This window comes from Leptonotus elevatus, chromosome 2 (genome assembly GCF_054856555.1).
Source record: "Leptonotus elevatus isolate MCC_2025b chromosome 2, RoL_Lele_1.0, whole genome shotgun sequence".
Taxonomy (NCBI): Eukaryota; Metazoa; Chordata; class Actinopteri; order Syngnathiformes; family Syngnathidae; genus Leptonotus; species Leptonotus elevatus.
This window is the reverse complement of record NC_141240.1, coordinates 29,120,228-29,146,617: the sequence shown is the minus strand read 5'-3', so window position 1 is coordinate 29,146,617 and position 26,390 is coordinate 29,120,228. Positions and strand designations below refer to the sequence as shown.

Sequence of the window (26,390 nt, the reverse complement as noted above, 5' to 3'; positions counted from 1 at the left end):
TAAAAAAAAAAAAAAGAAGAAAAAAAAAGTTTACACTAAATGTATATATCCCCGAAAGAGCCCGCTGGCACAAATGAAAGCCTGGAGGGGAAAAAGGAAAAAAGAGCGTGCCAGTATAACCAGTGAAAATGCATAAATCATCCCTCAGATTCTTGGCTCCGCCCACAAGCAACAAGCTTTCCACTCTTGTATTCTTTTTGCATTTACTCCACCAGGACGTCTGCCTGCAGCGCCTCGACACTTCTGCTCACATGAGCGCTGAAACTCACGTCGCCCTTTGTCGCCATCTCCATTTTTTACTATTGAAAGGATTTGGAATTATCTCTTCCTTTTTCTGTGTGCTTTTCTGTCAGGTTTTTAAGAGCTTTGCCCTGAAGGTTTCTTGGGCAAGAGGCGGATAATCTGAGTAGGACACAGAGGGAGGGAAAAAGCGCAGCTGCTGTGTGAGGAGCAAAGAAAAATAGAGATAAAGAAGGCGAGGAGGTGTGCAAGTGTGAAGGGCGAGGAGGACGGCGAGGACAAAAAAAACCCAAAACAAAACAAAACAAAAGCGGGTTTTTTTTTTTTTGCTCATCCGACGTCCACCTGAACGTGAACGGCGGGAATGCGGCGAGACGAGACGTCACACGCCCATCCTGAATGAGCCACGCTGAGCCGGAGTTCGAGCACTTTCCTCATCATGCTCGATTCAGCTGCTTTCCCACATTCCAAGTACAACCTGCGCCGGAAGAGCAACTTCGTCCCCGGGTAGAATGACGAAAGGACACCTCTGAGCTTGTGACAACCCTCCTCCTCTCTTTTTTCTCCCTCATCACCTTCCTCTGTCCTTGCCTTCACTTCAACTCGACTCTCTCCTCCTCACTATGTTGATACCAGCTGTACTCCTATGGATTCTTAATGTCAGCAAACTGTGCTCAGGACAAGACTACATGGACTACTACGCAGCTGAAGACACGGGAACCCAGGTGAGAGCTACACGAACGGGGATCTCGTCGTTACTTCTGACCAGGGTTGGGGAGTAATGAATTACATCATGTAACGTGATTATGTAACCCCGTTGCAAAAATCTAACTAATTACGAGGAGAATATATGCACAGACATTTTGTTGATTACAATTCTAGTGTTATTTGAACTATCGCCACACAAACTCACGTTTTTTTCCCTTCTGCCTTTGCCCCATCTAAAGCCGACACTTGGTTGTGCTTGGCCGTCTCTGGTCACGTGCCGTTATGCCGCTGTCGTCAATTGACTTTTTTATTGGTACAGCAGTCAGATAGTTTGCAATGTCGCAGGTGCACAAGACTTGCCAGAGTTGAGATACGTTAAGAACCTGGGACCAGGACTAAAATAATCTAATTTATGACTTGTCATTTTTAAGCGGTCACAAGGACAACTTGGTGAGATTCTACCAAACACGACAGCTTCGATGTGTCTTCATGCCAAGCAGGTTACATGATGACAAAATCAGCTTCAGTATAATAACACTTTTGATGCAAGAACAGTTTTATGAAATAAAGTTATCTTATGTAGTTTCATTTCTAGTTAGACAATAAACTTCCCCTGGGAGAACCAATACACAGCTAGAAAGTCACCATTACAAATGTATGCCCTAAAAATAAAAAAAAAAGGGTTGGGGAAATCCATGTACAAAGAGAACAAACCCCGAAACAGTTTGACTTTAGCCACAGGTGATTCTACTCAACAGGTGCTTCTACGAGCTTGTTTACCAGACAGTTAAGTAGAAGCACCTGCGGCTAAAGCCAATCTGTGGCAGGGTATTTACTTTCTGGACCTGGATTCCGCAACCCTGACCACCACTGTGTATTTGAAGGGGTAAAAAAAAAAAATAAAATAAATAAAATAAAAAAACCGGATTGAAGAATTGCCAATACGAGGTCTCACTGTATCGCTTATTTTAAAATGCTACATATCTTTCTTTATGTTGTGGATTTTTCACTATGATATTGCTGTAATAATTGTTCTACAATTGCATAAAACTGCGTACAAGGTAGAGAATGTCCAAAGTTTGAGATCAATTCACACTTACAAAAAACAATTTGGCGCCTTGAGATACTGGTGACACCAATTATTATTATTATTTTTTAAAATATGTTGTTAAGCCAATTTTTATTTTATTTATTTATTTAGCTTCGACTTGCAAGCAAAATGTAATATATACGAACATTATATGGTGGCAGTGAACTCAACTGAACTCACGTCACAAACAGTAGTTTAGCAGATAGTGAACACGAACAGCTCTTCAAAAAAGGAGACTTCAAGAAAGCCATTTATTATCACTGTGTCTGTGGCCCTACGGAAAAGGTTTAGGGCCAGTGAAGAGCGGGGGGGAGATTGGCAGGATTCTGACTTTATTATCCGCATTCTGATTTTAAAGTAAAAATTCTGACCCACAATTTATAGCTCTACGTCACAAAGTCAGAATTCTGGGATTAAAGTCAGAATTCGAACTTTAAAGTCAAGTCAGAATTCAAACTTTAAAATCAAGTCAGAATTCTCACTTTAAAGTCAAAATTCTGACTTTATTCTCAGAATTCTGACTCAGAATTCTTCCCCCCACAATTTATAGCTCTACGTCACAAAGTCAGAATTCTCACTAGTCAGAATTCAAACTTTAAAGTCAGAATTTTGAGAATAAAGTGAGAATCCTGCCAGCCCCCTTTCCCTCTTCACTGGCACTAATTATCTTCCGTAGTGCCCCAGAGTCTTAACGTCGCATTGTGATTTATAGTGCGTTTGTGGAACGAGTCAAGTAGCAAAATCCAGTATTGCAATAGTCACAATCATATCAATTAATTTACTGTAGTTTATTGAGTCAAAGTATTTGTGAATTTCTTCTTTGATTGTGTCTGCATGTCTGTATTATATTGCCCCCAGTGGCCATGCTGTGCATACCAGAATAGCAAAAAGCATTCATTTGAGTGCAAATAGCACACAAAGATTGCCTTGGTGAAAATGTACAAACTTATGAATATATATAAAAAAAAGATTATTTGGACTGAAACTTGGTCAACTTGTATCAGAACGACGACCAAATTACTTTTTATCCAAGTATTAAAATGTACGACTATGACAAATGTCCAAAGCAGCTTTGGAAAATAAATGGACGTATTTTACACAAAATGTCTGTTATACCTGAATGGTAAATCCCATATTTTAGTGCTACCTCTTAAATTGATGCCAACAGTCTACACTCAATTATCAACCACCAACAATTCTGGTTGTTTACAAAAGCTAAATCATAGTTTTGGACCTATACTTCCCTCCAAAACATTGGAAAAGTAATGCTAATTCCTGGGTTTGACATTTAAAGATGAATGAGACAACAGACGACCATTTCAGCTTTGATTTCCAGGTATTTACATCTGCAACTGATACACAACTTGGCACCTTTTCTTTGAACGCACCCCTTGTGAGCTAATGTTTGAAGCTGTGAATCAAAGGTGTGATTAGTGTCCCAAGTGCTACATTGATTATCCAAACGATAAAATAGCACACTTAAGGTCTACTTTTGGTTTCAGAGTTAACCAACATGAAAATCCGAGATATGTGAAGATGAGAGAAAATGGGTCACAGCTTGACGCGGCAAAGGATTAGCAACTCAATATTCAAAAAAGACATTAGTGAAAAAGACTTAAGTTCAACTACTCTTTAAAAAAAAAAAAAAGTGTGGTGATGTAAGATACGAGTGACCACGGTTCGTAACTCAAAACTCTCATCTCTAATCATCTTTCATCATTGAAATGAATGGAGATGCCGATAATCTGTTCCCGCACTCGCAAAAAAAGAAGAAAAGTTTGGAATGTGTTTTTAATAAGAAAAATAACATTGTATGTTATTAGCCTTTATTTAAAAAAATATATACAGTAATAACATAATAAAGTCAACCATTTTTGCTTCAATGGACATTGTGCTAGTCCTTCCGGTGTGCATTTTATAATTTATACTGTACACGGAGCCGGTCTCAGCTCCTGAGTAAGTCGCAGTAAGTAAGGTATGTAATATATGCCTGAAGCTGTGAGTATTTTTTATATCATCTTATTGTTGAGGGTTCAACCTCTGGACTGGCTATTTAGGATTGATTAACCATCAGAGGGCGCTCCGGTAAGAGAGAATGAAAGTCTTTCAGTTGAACTCAACTCAACCATTTACTCAACTGAAAATGCATTCTTATTTGCATGTGCAGATTTACAGTATCTGGAGAAAGGAAAGAAAACAATTACATTTAAAGCAGCTATCTGAGTGCTTCTATCATTGAAAAGCAAATTACACTCCTAATGCAAATAAACTTAAATACGTAAATGTTTACAGGTTGTTTTATATGAAAACTTACTGTATTGTAGGTCTACGTCACTCATATTAGCAAGTTACTAACGGCCACACACTATCAGTTAGCTATCAACTGCTGCTAATAAGTACAAACATCAGCCAAAACGAACATATAAAATACATAAAGACTCACATTTTCTTATTAAACACAGATAAGAACGTATCAGCATGAATTAGAAGTGGAACAATTTACAAATCAGAATGGACACTCACTTCGTCATTTACGACTGCACGCTGCGAGCCGAATGATGAACGAGGACTGCAGACAGGAAACGAAAACACGGAGCGGCCTTTCAAAATAAAAACATACATTTCAAAATAAGATAAGTAAACCTCGCAGACAAAACAACTTGAAGAATTCTTAACACTTATATTACCTGACTTTATGCGTCACTCGATTGTTTATGTTCAGGTATCTAATCCTTAGAAGGTTATCACACCGTGTCTTTTATGCTATTCGTTAGCACGTCCATGGTGTTTTCAATTTCCCATGTGTTAGCATTAGGCTAGCAGAATTTAATGAAAATGTTTTCATTCGAATACTCAACATTTAAGCTCTTTTTTTTTTTTGACAGTAAAGTTCAACTGGGAGTGGCAATAAAAAACCAGAACCTTTTTTTTTTAAGAAGAATAACTGTTAACTGCCAAATTTTTCACAGGGCATTGACGAGATCGCTACTGCACGATTCTGGTTGCTTATCTGCTGAAATGATGCTTGTTGTGATGCGAGTTCACTGCTACTATACAGCTGTCACATGTATATATAAAAAAAAAAATTTGGGTTAGTAAAAAATTAACCAAAATTCACTGCTGCCCTGGTAGACCATGTCACATAGCTGGGACAAATAAGAAATGCAACAAATTGTGACAAAATGCAGTCAGAGCAGATCTAAGTTTCAGATTGTAGGTTCTTCAAATGATGGTGCAAGAGTTGGCGTCAGTTTGCCGGCAGAATGATGGTTTTCCTTTCATGAGAATGAAAAGAAAAAAGCCTTTGAAGTAATTGAATACTGCTGCAGCTGGGGTAATGAAACAGCCATGAATATTATTCTTCCATATTCCTAGAAGTGGACACACCCCAGAGCGCTGGACCAGTCATTGCTCTATCATGACCTCACAGTCCCACAGCAATGACTTTATGTCCCAATCACAGAGAACAAAGTTCAGCTTTTTGGTGTAAAGTGGGGGGAGGAGAACAATTTGGTGCGCAACCCCGCACGCCTGTTATTATGATGATGATCATGTTATGATATCATATCCGCGGAAAGCAAGAATGACTACTAACCACGATGTGGGACTACGATAAGAATGTTTTGTTTGTCTTCCTTCCAGGCTCCAGTGTTGTCAGATGACCAGGTCAGTTTACAGAGCGTCGTGAGCGTGGATCAGCTGCTGCAGCTTCTCTATCCTGAATACAATCTGCTTCAGCAGTGCCTGAGGAAGAAGTCATGGCACGACTCTTCCTCCTCTTTTCCCACCTCCTCGGCCAGCCCGACGGTCCATTCGGACCGTGACGATCTCTGGGGGCATCTGAGGAAGGAGGCGCTTTACAAAGTGGACAGCACTCTCGGAGGTAAACGCGGCGGCGGCGTGCTTTGACGCTCACAAAGTGCCCTTGGGCCGAATGGCCGACTAATGCAATCAAATGTGGTCAGTCATCCTAGAAGAGATCCAGCGCACCTCATGTCAGCCCAGGGAGGTGTGTATTGAGGTGACCAAAGAGTACCCAGAATCCACCAGTCAGTTCTACCTCCCCCGCTGTGTGGCGCTGCATCGCTGCGGTGGGTGCTGCCCCAACGAAGCCTTTTACTGCACCAACACGAGTCACGCGCTCGTCAACAAGACGGTGAATATTAGCACATCCGCAGCACGCCTCGCTATGATCTCATGCAAGCACTATTTCACAACCTTTTTCAAGCCAAGGCACGGACGGGCGCATGAAAGGGGCAGAGAATGCTGGGAAAGTGCGTTAGACTCTAGCGGGCGTTACTTTCAATGGCAACATTTGTAGCTTTTGTTAGAAATCTTATCTTTTGTGGCACCAATCCTGGATCGTTTTTGATGCGTCACACAGCACACCACCAAAACAAAAACATCAACAAACGTATATGCAGTGGTACCTTGACTAAGTTGACTTACTAATTTTCTGAGCCATTGCTTGGTCCATTTTGTGTTGTAAGCCAGAAATTGAGGCACAAGTGAGCTTCATTTAGTGTCAGCGAACGCCACAACAGCCGCCCGGAATTCCTTTATTTGAATAGATTAGCCTTTATTGTCACTTCAAGGTGCCGATGATACAACAACATTCTAATGACAAGTATTTAAAAAAACAAAACAAAAAACTATCCATTCATTTTCTTAACCGCTTGTCCTCACAAGGGTCGCGGGGGTCGTTGGAGCCTATCCCAGCTGGCTTCGGGCAGTAAACTATCTAATTTTGAAAAAGCTAAGAACTAGAAAAGTATACAAAAAATTACTTCTTATTGCAGTCAATAAGTAACAGATAGCAAAGCAGTATAATGTATTAATGTACAAGTAGCAGAGGAGAACATTTTAAAATATGCCAAAATATAAAATAATAGTTCAGTGTCATGAAGGCTTGTGGGAAGAAGCCGTCCCTGAGCCGAGACCTGCTAGAATCTAGCAGGTCTAGATTGACCCTTTTTTTTCTGACAGTTTAATGATCTAGCTGCTAGATCATTAAACTGTCAGAAAAAAAAGGTAAATTTTTTGTTCTCCAAGGTTTAAGGTATCCTACAGGACTCACAATTCACTGTTTATGATTAGAAAAGATACATAATTAGTGCAAACTGGAAAAGTCTGTACGTTTTTATTTACACGTGATGGTACAAACAATTGCTAGCCGCTAGGCATATATGAATGTCTTTCGAAAGAGCCCGCTGTTGTATGGTACGCAGTATAAAGTTGAAGAAATAAACAGTAGTAGTGGTAGACCAAGGGTGAGAAACTTAATGCACTTTAAACAAACTGTCAACGGTTCTCGTTCAGGGAAAAAAACAAACATGTTTCTTACTGTACTTTTCTGCCAGTTTAGTTCCTAGTATGTATTGGAAACCCTTTCCGTCATAAGGTTAACCATTACTGTTTCGGTGTGTTTTAACTTTAAATGACCCCGTAGTCCATTTCCTTATTAAATTGAAGTTGCATGTTAATATGAAACCTTGCCTGTACAAGAGTAACATCCCGGTCAGTTCCATCTCGGAGATGAAAGAGTCAATCAAGGCTGTTTACTCATAATGATCATTTGATGATAATAATTATGTTGCATGAATGGCAATAGGTGGATACGCAGTTTAATCCCACCTTTTGCAAGTCATTGATCTGCCCGTGACAAGATTTAGATGGCACGGACAGATGAAGAAAGCTATTACTTGTGGCGAATACATTATTTTACCCACCAATTAAGTGAAATGAGCTCATTTCACATGTGTCGTGGTTGGGAATCACTGACTAAAAGCAAAAATCTCACCCTCCTCCATCCTTCCAGCTAATGGAGCTATCGCCACCCAGGATGGAGCGCTCCGTTGTCATGGTAACCTTTGTCAATCACACGGCGTGCGAGTGCCTCCCTAAGCGGCCGCTTCACTCCATCATCAGAAGAGCCGCAACGGATCACCTGTGAGTGACATTGAAGCAGGCGTGTGTCATGCACAGACATTAGGCATACATTTATTCAACTATCATTTTACACAACATTAAGGACAACCTCCAAAAATAAAAATGTGCAATTTGCTTTAGTTTATCATCTGTACATTAATTTTTTTTAAAGGCATTGCATTGCACCATATGAATTAAGCAGCAAAATCCAGCAGTTTTCATCAATATCGGAAGGCGGCTATTTTGCCACTTGCTGTCAAGTGAAAATGACATCACTGTTGCTCAGGTCTCAGATAACAACCAATCAAAACCTATCTTCAGAAAACAGGTGAGCTGTGATTGGTTGTTGCTTGAGCCCTGAGCAACAGATGTCCTCTTCGGTCGACAGCAAGTGCGCAAAATGGCCGCCCCCTGAGATGGATAAAAGGGCTGGATTTTGGTTCATAATTAATATTCCACAAATGTAATATTAATCAGAATGTTATGTTTAGACTAGTGGGGTTACATATAATATGTTGTCAGGAAATGCTTAACTCATTCACTGCCATTGACGGCTATAGACGTCAAAAATTCATTTGAACTATTTCTATTAGTTTCGCATTTCCACTTTTGTTAACAAGAGTATGGAAACCTAGAAAAAAATTATTGTACATTTAGAACAGACATAAAATATGTTATTAATCTTGAGTTAACGAGTGAAGTCATCTGATTAATTACAATAAAAAAAAATAATCGCCTGATGCCCCTAATTAAAAAAAGAAACTAACGATTATTAAAAATTAGGGGCGTCAGACGATTAAATATTTTAATTGTAATTAATCGCATGACTTCAATAGTTAACTCACGATTAATCACAAATTTGATATCCGTTCTAAATGTACAATATGTTTTTTTCCCTAGGTTTTCATACTCTTGTTAACAAAAGTGGAGAAAAAAAACTAATAGAAATAGTTCAAAGGAATTTTTGACGTCTATAGCCAATAATGGCAGTGAATGAGTTAAAGTTGACTTCCCCTTTAAAAATAGGATTCCCCCAAACTGTTTGTGGTGAAATCCAATCAAAAGTCAGGACTCGATCACGGCCTGACAAAAAAAAATCGGAAATGATTCAAGTCTTAACACAAAACATTACCGGATTGAACTGTTTTGTTTGACATTCCTGGTCTATGTCCTTATTCTGAGTGTGTGTGTGTGTGTGTGTGTTTATGTGTATAGCTGTTCCCCTCCCACGGTCCCCTGTGCTACAGCGTTCTTGTGGGATCCCGTGAACTGCATGTGTGTGCCAATAGATGCCATTAATTACTCTGAAAAAGAGACAGGTGAGACCCTTTTTCCTTGTGGATCACGAACCTCTTCACTTTGGAATGGACATCAATTTAGACTGCTAACTCATCCCGTGAGGAAAAAACAAGCTGCCACAGCAGCAATGTTCAAACATCTATACGCTTGATTTGATAGCTAATGTAGAAAACAAAAGCAGCGTTGGAGGAGGAATTGGAATACATTGACATTTAAATCTAAGCCAGACAAAAAGGAAAGTGAAGATATTACCTACACACAGTAAGTAATAAATGTCAGAATTAATTCTGCTGCTACCAATCACAGATTAGCTTGTGTTATAGATCATAGGCAGATTTTCCTCTCTCCATACTTTGGCCTTTCCATCATTTTGGTAGAGGTTAATATTGGTCTCATCAGTCCATAAAACTTTGTTCCAAAACTTTTGTGGCTCATCCCTGTAATTCTTTGCGAAATCCAATCTGGCCTTCAGATTCTTTTTGCGGATGAGTGGTTTGAATGTTGTGGTATGGCCTGTATATTTCTTCATTCCGAGTCTTTATTGACGATATAACTCAAGATGGTCACAGCAGAATGAATTCTGACATTTGCAAAAACATTTCTGGATAATGCATCAAAACTAATCTCAACGCTTTATCACGCAACAAGATAATGACCGAAAAAAGACTGCTAACACAACAATGGACTTGGGAGGGGGGGGGGGGGTTAAAAGTCACTAATAGATGGTAAATTTTATCTCCTGACGGTGAAACAAATAAGAACTGAAAGGCGCTACAGCGAAGACCAAGAAAAGCATTTCAAATGTAGACTGCAACAGTCTGAAGTTTTGTCTCATTTTCATCTTTTGACCTAGAACCCAAACATCTTCACTATACAACAAAAACTGAAGAATTGACCTTGCCGTTCCAATACTTTTGGAGGTGTATCTTTAAATGTTATTTTACCATCAAAAGCTCAGTCTTGTTTTTGTTGTAGCTTTAGATGTTACAAAAGCAGGAAAAGTATGAGCACCAAATACTTGTACTTTTTCTTTTGGTAGGTTGAGTGCTTATAATGTTAAAGAACACCATATTGTAGGTCTTGAAAAATGCTCTAAAATGGCTGGCAGTGAATGAATCCACAGCAAACCGTAAGCGCATTTCCTAATTTTGAAGCAGATATATTGCATAATATTGTGTCATTAGAAAACGACATCCTCCATGAAATAGTTGTCTCTCGTTCTTGCGAAAAGAAATAAAGCGCAGGCCTTCAGCAGCTCAGTTGTATTTACTTAACAAGGCTTGGATTTTGCAACTAACCACTGGTGCTATTCCAACAACCTCTCTTTATCTCTGCGGCTTCCAGAGGCTTTGGACTCGGGGCTGCTGGCTCTCTGCGGACCCAACAGGGTTCTGAAGGAGCCCAACTGCGAATGCGTCTGTCGAAACGGGCTCACTGAGGCCAGCTGCGGTCTGGGCTGGAAACTGGACCACAACACATGTAAGGGGTGTTTTAAGATATGTTGACAGAAATACAGTACACGCAGATACACAAAATGGGGACTGAGCCCTGCCACGCTAAAAAAATGTGAGAAATTGACCCTCCCCCTAAAAATATTTATAACCGGGCATGGCAGTGGTTCTCAAACATTTTCCACAAAAGCACCACAGAAAAAAATACTTTGCTCTCCGAGTGCCGCCGTCATGGCCTCTTTGTAGCCCTACGCGTTTATCAAAAGGAGACAGATTTTAATCCTAAAAAGTATGTTTAATATCACGGTATAAGACACTGTAGCATTACATTTTGAGCATTAACTCTGGGCTTAAATATCAAAAAATGACTTCCTCTCTTTCATGATGTAATGTTAATGGTTGAACGTTTTTGGGGACTCCTGAAAAGTATACATTTTGGAAAGTCAAGGTTTGGCTCTATGCCGGAGATATGGGAAAAAAGTGCCTAAACAAATGTATGTCTCCCATTGTTTTGAGTCAATAGTGTGCATGCAACCGTTGACTAAATAGACTGTAAGGGAGTCTTTACGACAAAATATTAATCAAGAACACTTCAAACTCATTTTATAGATGACTTGGAAAAAATGCACCCAAAGTACTAATGTAGCAAACTCATACATGCAGCTCTCGGTAACCTCCCTTTACAACTGAGGTTAAACTTAACTCCTCCCAATTGTAGACATATCATAGTCTCAGTTGAGGTGCATCTCTTCATCATACTTACTTGACATCAATCACTAATTTCCTATTAGCCAGGGCTTCAACGCCATCTTGTGGTAACATAAGGCGTTACAGGGAAAACCAACCCCCCCCAAAAAACAACACGCAGATCTGTGACTTTTCAGCTATTAGCTGGGGATGGGCAGTAATAGATCAATACCTTAGCAGACTGTTTCCTGTAGGTGAATGTCAGTGCGAAGGTCAAGGCGAGGGCAAGTGGTGCCCCGTCGGCCAGCGCTGGGACGAGGAGCTGTGCGGCTGTGTGTGCGCTGCCCAGTGCCCCGGGAATCAGCCCCTCAACCCTGACACCTGCTTGTGTCAGTGCAGAGAGAGTCCACAGTCGTGTCTAAGGCAAGGCAAGAGGTTCAACCCCAATACCTGCAGGTGAGCCTAAAAAAGAAGATAGATGTAGATCGTATTTCATCTGTATTTGTGATTTTTATTTATTTATTTTTTTTACCTGCTGGTTTAGCTGGAGTTGCATTTTTAGTTCTTAATTTCCAGCGATGTAAAGTCAACTGTGATTGGTTGAGATCATGAGCCCTTGTAAGGCATGGAGGGGAAAACAATATGGAGAAAAAGGAACCAGGGAGCATTAAAATACATCAGATTCAAGATATTCAAGAATTTTTTTTGATGTCACCTCCAAGAATGATTCATGGCTATAATGCGTCATCTCTAGTGCCAGCCTGCTTGTTTTGTTTTTAAAAAGCCCAGTTTAAAGAAAAAAGACATACATGGAAATGTATTTTCCAATTGTAGTCATTAGCCAATTTAGCATTGTTTTTATTACTGAGCGTTGACATTAGCGAAGCTATGGGAACATGTTTTGATAGCACAAAAGTCGAGCCAACACTAGCTCGCTCTTAAACATGTGACATGTATTTTTTTTTCTCAGTATGTTAGCTAATAAAGATGGACACTATTTTCAAAAGTTTATTTTGTTGTACCAAATTAGCAAAATGGCTATTGAAATACAGTAAAAATGCATTTATATACAGCAAATTCTGTAGAGTAAACTTGACTATTTATATAGAGTGGGACCAATTACCAAATACTCAGTTTTAGAGTAATATTTACACTTGGAAAAGAGTAAAATAAATATTTGTTAAAAAATAAATATATAAATAAAAGTCAAGGGTTGAGGAACAAACTCACGACCTTTAGCTTGGGAAATAGCCAATCCCTGAGCCATGCAGCTCCTTGTTCACGTCAGCTGGAATCTTCCTAACTCTCCTCTTGGAGATAAACAAAACAGTAGGAGTGGCATATCTCAGGTGGTCTCCCAAGCTGAAGGTCGCGAGTTTGTTCCTCAGGGCTCCAGGTGGCGGAGTGGTACCGTCACTTGCCTGCGATGCAGGTTGGCGTGACTATGGTATGTGTGCGTGTTTGTGTGAGTGAGTGTAAAAAAAAAAAAGTTAGTTCCTCAACCCTGGAGTAACTTTTATTAATTTTTGTCAATTCTTTATTTTACTCTCTTCCAAGTGTAAATATTAGCCTACTCTAAAACTGAGTATATTTGGTTCCACTCTAAATAGAGTCAAATTTACTCTACAGAATTTACTGTATATTTCAGTGTACTTTTAGTTGTACTTAAGCACAATAGTGGTAGTGCAGTCAGTATTGTACTTCTTTTGCCAGTTTTTATACAATTGATTTATTCAAATATAGTATTTTTCCTTAAAAAAAAAATCAAATAAAAATTTCAATTTTCTATTCCTATAATTGTTTATTTTTAGTTCCTGATCATAAAAATGCCACAAGAGGGCTGCCGACACTGGTATCGGCCACCTTCACGACTAATGAAACCCTAAAATAAGGCTGGCATTGCTACTCGCGCCCATGCCTAATTATATAAAGTATATATTTAAAAATATTTTTATTAGGTCAAAAAAGAGGATTCAGGCTGTTCATTGTTGACGTTTACTGCTAAATTAAAGATGAAATAAATACAATTACACCTTGCGTATTTACCACTTAACTTAGCCTTTCACTCCGCCATCTTTAAAGCTTATTATCATTACGTCACTATAACCCTGTAAGCCAGTGGTCCCCAAACACAGTCCAGTCTCTTCAAATGAAGATATTCTAGACCTGCGTCCTATAGAGCATGCCCTGACACAACTATATTAAAAAAAAAACTCCTGAATATTATGGTTGTGTTGCTCTGTGACAATCATTTATTCCTTAATAAATAAGAGCAAGCAAAATCGAAATCCGATACATTCATTGCCGATTTGCAACCTTGTCCATTCACTGTTGATCCGACGCTTCCTTTTATGGACACAAGACGTCCTCGGCACCCAACCGCGTTCTTAGCTGCGAGCGTGTTGCAGTTCCCACAGCTCGCACGCGAGAGGCCTCTGACCCAAGAGGCCTGACTGAGCATGCTGACAGTGAGCAGAGCACAGCAGCCATCAGGCCGCCGAGCAGCCGCAGAGATGGATGGAGTGACAGGACCCAAAGAAAAACATACAAGGGGACGGGAGCTGAGCCATGAGGGGAAGTTCAGATGTGCAAGTGATTTGTCACGGTGCACATTCTCAGGCGTTTTGTGAGGGATGAAAGGACCACAAAAAGATGGATTTGTGACAAGAAACAGTTTAACATGACTTTGTAGTTTTCGTTACGCATGGGACTGGTGTTGCAAAATCCTGCAAATTCTCTAGGTTAGAAATTGTTATTGGGAATTGACGTAATTTATGTGAATAAACCAGGAATTAAAAAATTGAAGGTTGGCTCTTAACGGGGAACTTAAAATAGAGCTGTGCAAAATATATTGTAGCATAATCGTGACTAAATTAAGTTAATTTTATACAAGTAGAGTAATACCTTGACTTGTGAGCGTAACAAGCTATTGGCTTATTTTTTTGCTTTGTGTTTAAAGCATGCTTTGACACTCAAGTTAATTTGGAAACTAAAAAAGCATTTAAGCACTTTGTGACAGCTAAGGCTGTTTGAAAGCGCTATATAAATAAAAATGACTTGACTTAAGGTACTGTATTGTTATGCCCTTTCATGTGGGCAAGGAGAGCAGTCTATTGTCATGGATGTCTGCTTATGGAATAAATAATGTGTTGGGCCATTTCAACGAATTAATTTGAATCCCTGTAACTGTACAATACTTTCCCCCCCACCATTAAGCAAAGTGTCCTGCATATTGATCAGATTTCCTAATTTAAATCCTTTAGAAATATTGTAGTTTACTCCTTATCTAAAATAAAAACATTTTTATTCACACTTTTGACCCAAACACATCACCCCCTCTGAAAAAAGTGGAATATTTTCCAAGTCACATGGTCCACAGAAAGTTGCATTTCTCAGATCCTCTCCAGGCCATGGGAAGTATGCAAGTCCCTTATTAGTATTATTATTAATAGCTTCCACTTCAACTATGATGGGGGGAAGAGTCCTGCTATGTAAATAATTTTTGGGGGGTTTAATGTTTATTTGCCACTGCACTGCACTTAGTGTTAACAGTCTACAAATGTCACATGGCTATTTTCATTTGCTAATTCAATGCTAAAAAGTAAACTCTTGATACTTCAGTCCTTTTACTCAAATAGGGAGTTTGTCGGTCCACAATAAAAACATAACATGAAAAAATGTATTGTCCTAGATGAAGCAATACATTTTGAGCAGTTCAATGTGAGTTAGCAGATTTAGTTTAAAAAACAAATTGAAGTACATTTTGAGTGTGTTCCAAAAGGCAAATGGTATTAATTTGGTGCAACGGCGTGAATATGATACCTTTCCATTAAATTAACCTCACTTGCCTTGTCAGCTTTTCAATTTCCATCAAATTTACCACACACTTTTCAGCTATTTTCCACCTCTTGGGAACCCAACTTGGGATTGAGTAATTGATGATGAAATGTTTTCTCCTCTTCCACCTTTCCCTAGTTGTTACAGGTTACCATGCAGAACCCCCAAACGTGCCTGTCTATCCGGCTTTTACTACAGCCACCAAGTCTGCCAATGCATCCCCAACTATATGAGGCCACAGTGGAATTAGCCAATCACAGAGGAACAGATGCAAACCGAGGATGCCTTTAAAACCTCGGGAAACTTGTGGCCTGACACTACAAAAGAGACCAGCATGTGGAACGAAACAACAAATGAACAGCTATTGGATTACAACAGACCTAATCATGATTCCAGGCACTAATACTTTGTCCCACGGGTGGATGCCGTAACAGAAGAGGAAATGAGATATATGTGACTCACAGGTGTCCGTGTGTGGGCTCTCATCCAATCGCACCTGGAGAAATGTCAAGAAAGCCAGATTGGATCGATCTGCTTCCGGGCCAGATTTGATACCTGCGCCGCAACATGTTGGAGCAAGCACGCAGACACTTTCCTTGAAATGGAAAGTGGAAGAAGATAATGACAGAGTAGACTAAAGATGAAATAAGCTCAAGGCTACGTTGCTGCTGGCTGTGAGGTGGAAGCGTTCAGCCGAGCAGAGAGGCCGCAGCAGCATGAGTATGAACATGACACCAACATTCAATCTTTTCCAACTAAACGTTTGCATACCTACCAGAGGGCACAGACTGTCCGTCTTGTAATTCCTACACACTACTTGGTGTCTTTTTTATTTTATTTTTTTAAGTCATTCGCTTCAAAAAGGTACAGTTCTTGCTGCAGTGCTGATCTAGAGCTTTTACTCTTAATTTAAATGATCCGAGGCAATGTTAAAATGTAAATAGTTTATTTCTTCGTATTTAAATATTGGTCATATGTAGTTGTGAAATACTGTATTTAAGGCAAACCATTCTCCCAAAGTCAATGTTTTGATTGGTATTGATGCCAATAGTGCTAAAAGAATGACTCCAAATATTTTACGGCTCAAATCCAACACTACATAATAGAGAGAAAAAAAGAGTGAAGTGTTCTCAGCTTACTTTCTGAAGTACTACCCCCCCCCCCCATTCAATTAAATGATCTACTGACAAATGTCTTGACATCGTTTATAATAATTAAAACATAAATTTAAAAAAATCCATGTATGTGTGCAACACAAACAGACCTGCAGTGACATGTAGTTGGAGTGAGCCTCAGGCTACACCTGGCCATGCAGGCTCATTTAAATAACCTTCCACTGCTATGAAAGACAACAATAAAAAACTTTTTTTAAAAAAGACATTCCCTGACAATTGCATCCAAGTCTGCAGTGATTAAAAACCAGAATCAATAATGTGAATGTCTTATCTTTTATTTTCTCCAAAAACAAATATAAACTCCGCTCCAGTAAACCCTGACATAAGCAATTTAAATTCTCCTAATATTTACAATATAAAAAATAAAATAAATAGAACCTGTTGCAGCTTCCTGCAAACAGTTAAAACTGTGGTTCTGCATTGTCTTATTCGTTGAAGGAAGCCTGAAAGAAAACAGGGCAATGTTTATAGCAGAAACAGGCCTGTTCAATGACAATGAAATAACCTGTGCAGCGAAGCAAACCTGCAAACAAGAAGTTAACTTATTAAGTTAGGGCAAGAAAGAATGCAGCAACTTCAGAAATTTTAGTACACGCTGACCCCTACTGGCAGCACCAAAATTAGATACGAGATTCATTCATTCAAGAGCTGGAGCCTATACCAGCTGTTACAAATTGAAACTGCATTTCATTGTCCGGTGTTAATAGCATGAGCTTGTAGATTATGACAAGAGTGCAAAATGCAAACAAAGCATCCTTTTTATGGCTTACTGATGGGGAACGAGTATCCTTGCGGCAGTTCTGTCCATGTTCTAAGAGTGTGGTGCAGACTCCAGTGAAGCAGGAAACGTGTGGATCCAGGGCAGGCACTTCAGTACAAACTGACTGAGCTTCTGTAGGTATTTTAACTCACTGGCGAGCTCCCAGGCTTTATTAACAAATATCGCCATTGTGGCGCTTTTGGTCTGTACATCTATTAAGTCCTGAAGAGGTCCTGTGGACCTTCATCAACCCGACAGGTTTCACAGGCCAGTCAGTTCTGCATCCACAAGGTCCACTCACTTGGATTCAAGTCAGGTAGTTCAACTATTCCCTGCAACACAAAGAATAGAGACACTAGTTTAGTCACAATAGCAGAGGTTCTCAGGATATTTCACTATGATGTCATATGTACTCCCAGGCAGCAAAAGCCTGAGCTTTCGCTGATGAAATGAATACTTAACAAAACCTGTCTGTCATCTAAACCAGGTGGGGTGATTGAGAAAACAGGGTGAAGGGCTTGAAGGATTATGTCAGCCTTCTTCTCTACCGCAGCCTGTAATTTAATTAAAAGTGTTCGTCGAAAGGAAGATGATACCTGAGGTAAATTGCTTTCAAAAGTAGCGCTAATTAACATTTCAACAGTCAAGTTGATTCAAAGCTAAACATAGTGGAAATTCAGACATAAATAACGATCATTGAAGGACTTTACTGCTGCATGAATTTATGGCGCAAGGCACGCTCTTTTGATGGCTAAATGGATAGTGCACTGTAGAAATCAGGCTAGCCATGACGTTTTACTAAATTACAAACACAACACAACCAAACATTTTTCCATAACTGTGTGAAACTGCCTTCCACAAACCCGATGATAGAGGTTTTGGTTCTCAGTCTGACGCTTTACAAGTGGCTACGATGCCACCAGACAGTTTTGTGATATTTTCTGTAATGGTCCAGCTATCTATTTTCTTTATAATTTATTATGAAGGTGTCTGATTTTTGATGGGATGAGTAGGGTTGGGGGGGGGGGGGGGGGTAGTGGACGGAGGAAGAAGCCACAGAGCCACATCATTGTCTATCTTTTCAATGTTACATGAAGGTGTTTGGTGAATGGCTGATGGCCGATGTGAGGATTTAAAGGGATAGTTCGGGTTTTTGGACATGAGTCTGTATGGCATCCTCACCTAAAGTGTTGCGCAATCAGCACTGACTTACCGCTGACATCGTCCTGTGACACGAGATCTGGTCCGGTTTTGGTTGAGACGAAAGTAGTCCGGCAATTTGGCTGGGGTCACAGAAATAAAGCGTTTTTCTTCTAATAACAATTTGTGTTCAAAAGAGTGATAAAGTTGCATCACAAAACTGCACATAAGAACAAATTCAGATTCCATTACCGGCGGGCACTATTTTTCTGTTTGTATCACTGAGCGGCGCACTGCATCCAGCTGACAGACGTGCACAAACCAAGTTGTTTGGAAGTGTTTACCTGACGGGAGAGAGCTAATGGAGAGCAAGAGCCATTAGTAAATAACGTTACGATTGTATAAACTTTATAAGCTTGTATAACTAAGTTGTGTTGTGTGTTCCTGTGTCCATCTGTTTTGTATTCTTGTGTCCGAGTGTTTGTGAACGCATTGCACGTCTCGCGGTGGGAAGGGACTCATCCATTCATTGTTGGTAACGTGTGCTAATTCGGCCTGCGAGTAAAGTTTCTTGTGTTCGTCGTTGGCTGCGGCCAACAGTAGCCAATTGTGTGAAGACAAATAAAAAGGTGAGATTACCAACAACATCTGCTGGCAGCATTCTTGTGACACGTCACACTGTATTATATTGTTCTGTATGTAAACATGATGCGGACGCGTGATTTCCCGTGCTGTACCAATAAAAAATTCCCTGAATCTCCGCACACTTTTCACCGCTTTCTGAGCACTTTAAACAAATGCACCTCATTTGTCAGTGAGATTCATCAGCTCTCTCAAGGCTACAGCTGATCAAATTGTACCACTTCTCTATCGCTCCTCCCTCTCGCACTCTCTTTCTGCCCGTTCTAATTCCATCTGACGAATATCGGCATCAGTATATTCGGGTTCATAAAGATACCCCCTCGGCTCAGTGCTAAAGACATTGTCGTCGTAGTCAGACATGTTATCGTGAGTTTTCAAAGTTATAATTATGGTGGAAAGCGCGTTTGTCAGCTGGATATGCAACACGCCGCGCAGTGATACGAACAGAAAAATAGTGCCGGCGGTAATGGAGTCTGAGTTTTCCCTAATGTGCAGTTTTGTAATGCAAATGTATCACTCTTTTGAACAAAAAATTGTTTTTAGAAGAAAAACGCTTTATTTCCGTGACCCCAGCCAACTTGCCGGACTGCTCGACCAAAACCGGACCGGGTCTCGGGTCAGAGAACGCTGTCAGCTGTAAGTCAGTACTGATTGCACACCACTTTAGATGAAGATGCCATAGATTCATGTCCAAAAACCCAAACTATTTCTTTAAGGATGATCGCCAGCAGCCTTTTCAGATGGGCATGTATAGCAATTGTACATTAGTTACCATTATAGTCTTTTATTTATTAATTGAAATATTGCAACATGCTTGAGGCACCGTTGCTAACTTGCTGTGCAAACCCACCACCTGTTGATTTCAGCAAGGCGTCCATGTTGACAAAAATCGTGCAACAACCCCAAGCTAGAACCGCCATTGAGCATTGGGAAAGTCGATACGTGATCTAGTCCGTCTGTCGTCATCTTTTTTCTGTACAACCATTTACAACATGCACTCTATTTACCCTCTCCACCTTAATTAAAAAATAAATAAATAAATAAATAAAAACGGGGTATTTCTAATGCCGCAACACCAAACAAGTTTGTGTCAGCATTTCAGCAGTTGTCACCTGGAAGTATTCTGGCACCCATTATTTACAAATATTCTGAAATGGTCTTGACTCACCCTCGTCATCCGAGTCAAAGCCAAAGAGGTTGGAGCAGCGCTGGCTATGGAGGTGACTCTGCATCTCTTTTGCACTGTTGAACGTCATGAAGCAATTGGCACACCGTTGTCTCTGTGGAGTAGCAATGACGGGAGCCTCCTGAGGCCGAAAGTCAGACGTCGTCACCTTCCTTTTTTTAGGCATGGCGGTGTACTTCTCGTCGAGGTAAGCCGTGGGAGGCGCACGCATGTGCTTCTTTCCATACTCGGCCAGAGTGTCGATGCAAAATGTGGGTCTTTCATACTCTTTTACGAACCCTGATTTCAGCAAGTAACCACAACGTTCTTCTGCACACACAGGTGTTAGGTTTTCTTGTACCTTTTCTCCAGCCTTCACTTTACTGTCCTTTGAAGCTTCAGTTTTGGACTCAGTTGCTTCTTTAGCAGTACGTTGGACTGGATGTGGTATTTTCTTGCGTGTCTTTATTTCACCTTTTTTAATTCCCTTGGCAGCTTTGTTTCTCCTAACCTGCACATCCTTTGACCTTGAAGTAGGCTGGTGTGCTGTGTGTTCATCTTGAACAGTTGACATTGTTGAGCTGGATTCAATATTCGTCACGTTTATAGGATCTTCCTTTGACTTTCTATTCAACTTGGACGTGTTAGAACTGGAGCTATCAGTAGTCACATTTGAAGGTTCTTTCTTGGACTTTCTCTTCAGATTGGACTCGTTGGAACCGGAGCACTCACTTGTCACATTTGAAGATTGTTTCTTGGAATTTCTCTTCAGATTGGACGTGGTGGAACTAGAGCCATCACTAGTGACTTTTGAATGTTCTTCCTTGGACTTTATTTTATCACTTGTCACATGTGTAGGTTCTTCTATTGATTTACTCTCAAAATTGGCTGTGGGGGAACTAGAGCCATTGCTCGTCACATCTGAAGGTTCTTCCACAGACTTTAGCTTCAAAGTGACCGTGGTGGAACTGGAGGCATCACTTGTCACATTTGAAGCTTCTTCTGTTGATTTTCTCTTCAAACAGGTCGTGGTGGAACTGGAGCCATCACTCATCACATCTAAAGGGTCTTCCACAGACTTTAGCTTCAAAGTGACCGTGGTGGAACTGGAGGCATCACTTGTCACATTTGAAGCTTCTTCTGTTGATTTTCTCTTCAAACAGGTCGTGCTGGAACTGGAGCCATCACTTGTCACATTTGACGTTTCTTCAATTGATTTTCTCTCCAAATTGGCTGTGGTGGAACTGGAGCCATCACTTGTCACATTTGAAGCTTCTTCTGTTGATTTTCTTTCCAAACTGGCCGTGGTGGAACCGGAGCCATCACTCGTCACATCTGAAGTTTCATCCACAGACTTTAGCTTCAAAGTGACCGTGGTGGAACTGGAGGCATCACTTGTCACATTTGAAGCGTCTTCTGTGGATTTTCTTTCCAAACTAACCGTGGTGGAATCGGAGCCATCACTCGTCACATATGAAGTTTCATCCACAGACTTTTGCTTCAAACTGACCATGGTGGAACTGGAGCTTTCACTAGTCAAATTTGAAGGTTCTTCTTTAGACTTTCCCTTCAAATTGGCTGTGGTGGAACTGGAGACTTCACTTGTCACATGTGAAGGTTCCTCCTTTGTCTTTCTATTCAAATTGAACATGGTAGGACTGGAGCTATCACTTGTCACATTTTTAGATTCTTTCTGGGACTCTGTTTCCAAACTGGGTAAGATTGTAACATCAAATTTATTTTTACCACCAACCTTGCAATGACGTGTGTTGTCTGATTTCTTCTTTTCAGTTAAAGTCTTCTTCATGTTCATAGGAGTGACAGCAGGAGCACCATCATTAGGGCTACCTTTGGAAGAATGCGTTTTCGCTACCTTTCCATCACCAGACCACTGGGCTACATCAATAAATGTTGACTTTGCAGGCTCCCTCGAAGTAGCTGGCAATCGAGACTCTGTGCGGGGACTTTTTCTTAGTGTAACCCTTCTCGTCTTTGCCTTACTGGCTCCTAAAGACACACTGTCTTTTGAAGCACAGCGCTTCCTCAAATTAAGAACTCTTAATTTATGTGCATGGATCATTGAACTCCGAGATGCCATAGATAGAAGGGAGCTTCTGTCCAAGGAAATCTTTCGTTCAACACGACTGCTCCTGGTGTTCACTCTCACACTTTTTTGGGACTTTGATTTCTGGTGTATCATTTCAGTCATCCTGCCAGCATTGTTGACTTGCTTGTGCGTTGCTTTAATGTCTAACTTGTTGCTAACCGTTGAAGACACTGTTGTCTCAGGACCGTCTGGGATTTCGCTCTTTAGACGTAGACTGTTTTGGCTCTTGGTCGTGTTATCGTCATGCGTTGTTCTTTTTAACTTTCGTGGACGACCTCTTTTTCTTTTAGGGACCATTTCAGTTTGGTTGACATTGACCTGCTTTTTCTTGAAGTTCTGCCTCAATTTGCTCTTGTGTTGAATGAAGGGTAATTCCAGACTTTTGGTAGCCACCAGATTAACCTTTGATGTTTGACCTTTTCTTAACCTCAGACTCAAACTATGACTACTGGACTGTGTGGTAGTGTCCTTGTTGGAGAGATTCTTTAAAATTGAATGCTTGGACTCATTTCTCGTTTTCAGCTCTTCTTCCACCACGGATGATTTTACAGTGGGAGGAAGACCACTGACACATTTTGCCATTGTGTCATAAGATGCGTGTTCCCTTAAATTACGAGGCGAACAGCTCAAAGTCCCTTTCATAGCAGAGGTTACAGCTTTTACCTGCATGCAGTTAGGTTTATTGTCGGTCTGCATGTCCACAGTCTTTACTGGCTTGGTGGGTTTGGAAGCATAGTGCTCTTTTTCATGAAGGTTCAGTGCCCAGAGACAAATAAATCGTTCAGAACAACCAGGTAAGCAGCACACTGCCTGTAGTGGATTGTGTTTTCTGGCATGGCGTCTCATTTCATTTCCGGTTTTGAATCTGGCGGTGCAACCAAGGTGAAGGCAAGGATGCCGAGGACTGAGCAGATGTCTTTCCACATGATGCTGAAAATGCTCAAAACTCCATAAAACTCTCTTGCAAATACTGCATTGGTTGTTTGCGACTTTAAAGGACAGCTCTAAAGGTTTGATGTCACCGTAGTGATGCTCCATAGCATGGTAGAGGAGAGCAACACGGTTTTTAGAAAGGCCTATAGACCAAGTGCATCCATCTGCTGGACAGTCAACTTTTTCTGAACGCTCTACCATTTTCTCTTGAATGACCTTGTCCTTGCTTACATCATCCTTAAAACATTCAATGTGTTTCCTCTTCTGAACCAATGATGGAAAGGCCTCACAAGATTTGGGCATCACGTGATTCACTTGGCAGTTGCCTGCTTTGTCTTTAGAGCCGTGCGTTGGAGGTGTCTGCCCGTCTTCAGCTTTTGAGTTGGTCCGTTTCATTTGGTCAAACTCATTCTTTTTGCCAATAAGTCCATTTACCTTGCGGTCGTGAAATTTGCTGTCATTGCTCTCATTTTGTTTGTCTGTTTGTACAAATTGATTATCGACTGGCTGGTCATTTGATCGCACATTTTTTGATTCTAATGGTAAGCGTGCTTCTGGATGGCTAACAGATTTATTACAGACAGAGGACCGCCTCAGCCTCATACTAATATGATGGCCAGACAGCCTGTTGGGAACATTAGGTTTGGCAGAGGTCTTGGGTTGGGAGAAATCTTTGATCTCCGACACCCCGGTTTGTTGAGCTTTGTTACTGGCTAACTCCTTGCTTCTTTTGAGCTTCTCAATATGATCAGACAAGTGCATCATAGCAAGGAGGTCATCTTTGAACTTGGTCCCACAAAACATACATTCATCCTTACGGAAATGGAACATTGCGTGTATTACTACACGTCTGCCTTTAAACTCTTTCTGACAAAAAGTACAGCAGTACTCCAACCTGGATTCCTCTGTTTCTACTGTTTCATCATCCTCAAAGTCATCATCACCGTCACCGTCAGCTGACCTTGCTTGATAATTTCCTTGTATATTAGCAGTGGTTGATGGTTCTGGTACTGTATGACTGAAGGCGTTTACAACATTGCTTGTATTTTGAAGCAATGATTCCTTGGAGTCAGTGCCTGCAGATTGCTTGCAATCCTCCATGTCTTGAGGAAGTTCAACAGAAGGAAACTGAGTGACTATTTTTGTTACTAGGGCTGAAATGTCATCAACATGGTTAGATTGTTCGTGTTGTGAATCTTCCGTGACATCTTTATCCTTGTCAATACATGTTTCGCCATTTTCGGAATGAGGGAGAAGTGTCTTTGGATTATTTTGTTCTTCATCTATGTTCACAGAAGCTTGTTTATCTTCAAGAGATATGTGAGATGGAGAGTCCGAATTTAGAATAGTTAATGAGCTGGAGGCTGATGAGGTGTATTCAGTATCTTCCATTTCACTGCTTTGTGCATGAAAGGTCTGAGAAACCTCAGTGGAAGCTGTGGTTGTCTGTTGTCTGACTTTCCCCACTGGAGGGCTTTGTGAAGCAAAAGTCACCTTCATCTCAACAGAAGGTTCATCACTCAATTCTATGGATGTGGTATGAACTTTGTCTGTGTTTGGAGAGTGAGCAGTTTTACCTAAAATATGAGTTTCTGTTCCTTTCAATATATTTAATTTGTCAGAAGAAACCACTTTTTTCATCTCTGTGTTTTCTAAGAGTTCTTTTGCTTGCGACTGTATAACTGGGCTTGGTGGTTTTGGATGTTGAGTTGCATCTGCATCCTCCGAGCTCAAACAAACCCTTGTCTCAGCATTAGGTTTTTCACAAAGCCCTCTCTGTGGTTCTTTAGGGGGATTTGCATGCGTAGAAGACCGTGTGATTGTTGATACGGATCCATGAATATTTGACCCGTTACCCTTTCCTTTGGGCCTGCGAGCATAACAGTGTAAGAGCTGCACAAGCATAGTTGCATCCCTTGCTCTAAGGATGACCTCTTTTCCACTCAGTAGCTTCACAGGATGAGAGGGGTCAGGAAGTTTTAGTGTTTGTTTATAGAAGAGCATCGGAGGACAGCTTTTCTGTCTGTTGCAATCTTCAGTGAAATTTCCCATCAGCTCATTGTCTGGCAGTGACAGCTCCAGAATTATTTGTGGAGCAGAAACTGGTTCAACAGAGCTCAATGGAAATCCACTCTCATGCTTGGTGCAAAAGCTTTCAGACACTTTAGGGTGGTGGGTGCTGTTTTTGGGCTGCCCATTTTCAGACCTCTTTAGGGCAGACGACCGATGGACCCTTTGATGTCTCAAACTATGTTTCTTCCGCCTTGACTCTTGTAGATTGCCAGAATCTTCCAGTAGCCATTTAGGTTTTTGAATCCTTCGTTTTGGAGGATTTTTTTCAGATAGTCGGGTAGCTCGTCTTAGCTGCCCAGACCGTATGTCATGTACCCTGTCAAGCTGCCAAAATGAACGCCTCAAAGGCTGAGATGATGTTTCCTTTGTAAATCGTGACCTGTAGTTAGCCTTCTTTTTCACAGTATTACTATCATTCAGTCCTGTTTTGCCTTGGCCCAACTTGAGTTTCTTGGGTGCCTCCGCAGGGATAATTTCTTTATGTGTGCCATCATTATGATGAGGCTTTTTTGCTATTCTATTATCAGTGCTTTCTGTTGATGTGCTTTCGACGAAAGAAAACTCTTTGGCACAGTAATTTGGGACCCATGTTTCCTCCATGAGTTCTTCAACCACTTTCTCATTCATCAGTTTCAAACAATTAGCACGCAAAGCAATAAGGTTCCAAAACTCTGGATCAAAGTAAAGGTCCTTCTTCAAGACCTGCCAACAAACAGCAAGAAAAAAGAAAACATACATTGACACATTAATACATTGCACAGATACTAGGCCCCAAACGATTAACATCAACAACAACATAAAACTTGGCAATTTGGCCTATGTTGAACAATTGTTTTTCGCTTTATGTACCCTAACAACCCTACAATGATGAACACATAGAATCATGATCTAAACTATTACTACACAGAAAACTATATCATAATGTTGATTTCTTCAGTATGTGTACTTATATCAATGGGTGATTCTGTCAATTTGACAAATCATACTTTTTTTTTTTAATGAAAGCACGCTTGGGTGAGCGTTACAACTCATGGAGAAATTGAGCTATTCATTTGATATTATGACACCTTATTTCTTCTTTCATAGTTATGCAGCATTACCTTTTCAATCTTTGTATTTATTCCCCCCCCTTTATTTTCCTTTCCTCTCTATTTG

At 40.5% G+C, this 26,390-nt stretch overlaps 2 protein-coding genes and 1 long non-coding RNA gene across 5 annotated transcripts in view; 1 reads left to right on the top strand and 2 right to left on the bottom strand.

The window, feature by feature from the left end:
- Positions 1 to 211: 211 nt before the first annotated feature.
- Positions 212 to 18,197, top strand: vegfc (vascular endothelial growth factor c). Of its 3 annotated transcripts, none has more exons than XM_086067608.1 (9): positions 212 to 965; positions 5,681 to 5,704; positions 5,780 to 5,921; positions 6,004 to 6,194; positions 7,857 to 7,987; positions 9,182 to 9,285; positions 10,610 to 10,744; positions 11,658 to 11,859; positions 15,379 to 18,197. In XM_086067608.1, exons 1-9 carry the CDS (start codon positions 864 to 866, stop codon positions 15,488 to 15,490), a joined length of 1,143 nt encoding a protein of 380 aa, XP_085923734.1. In that variant the 5' UTR covers positions 212 to 863; the 3' UTR covers positions 15,491 to 18,197. The 3 variants fall into 3 exon arrangements, with proteins under 3 accessions (XP_085923734.1, XP_085923733.1, XP_085923732.1); XM_086067607.1 differs by having other exon boundaries at positions 5,777 to 5,921; XM_086067606.1 differs by having other exon boundaries at positions 5,681 to 5,921.
- LOC147179506 (uncharacterized) lies at positions 7,812 to 11,989 on the bottom strand. The gene is made up of 3 exons (XR_015094003.1): positions 11,936 to 11,989; positions 11,636 to 11,865; positions 7,812 to 7,985 (listed from the first exon to the last, which is right to left on the bottom strand). It is a non-coding gene; the product is annotated as an uncharacterized LOC147179506 (long non-coding RNA).
- LOC147179504 (uncharacterized) overlaps positions 16,673 to 26,390 on the bottom strand; it is a 19,843-nt gene continuing 10,125 nt past the window's right edge. The window contains exons 9-10 of the mRNA XM_086067605.1: positions 20,126 to 25,937; positions 16,673 to 17,507 (exon numbers count right to left, since the gene is read on the bottom strand). Coding sequence (XP_085923731.1) covers positions 17,497 to 17,507; positions 20,126 to 25,937 — 5,823 coding nt within the window. The 3' untranslated portion in view covers positions 16,673 to 17,496. The remainder of the gene's footprint in view (positions 17,508 to 20,125; positions 25,938 to 26,390) is intronic.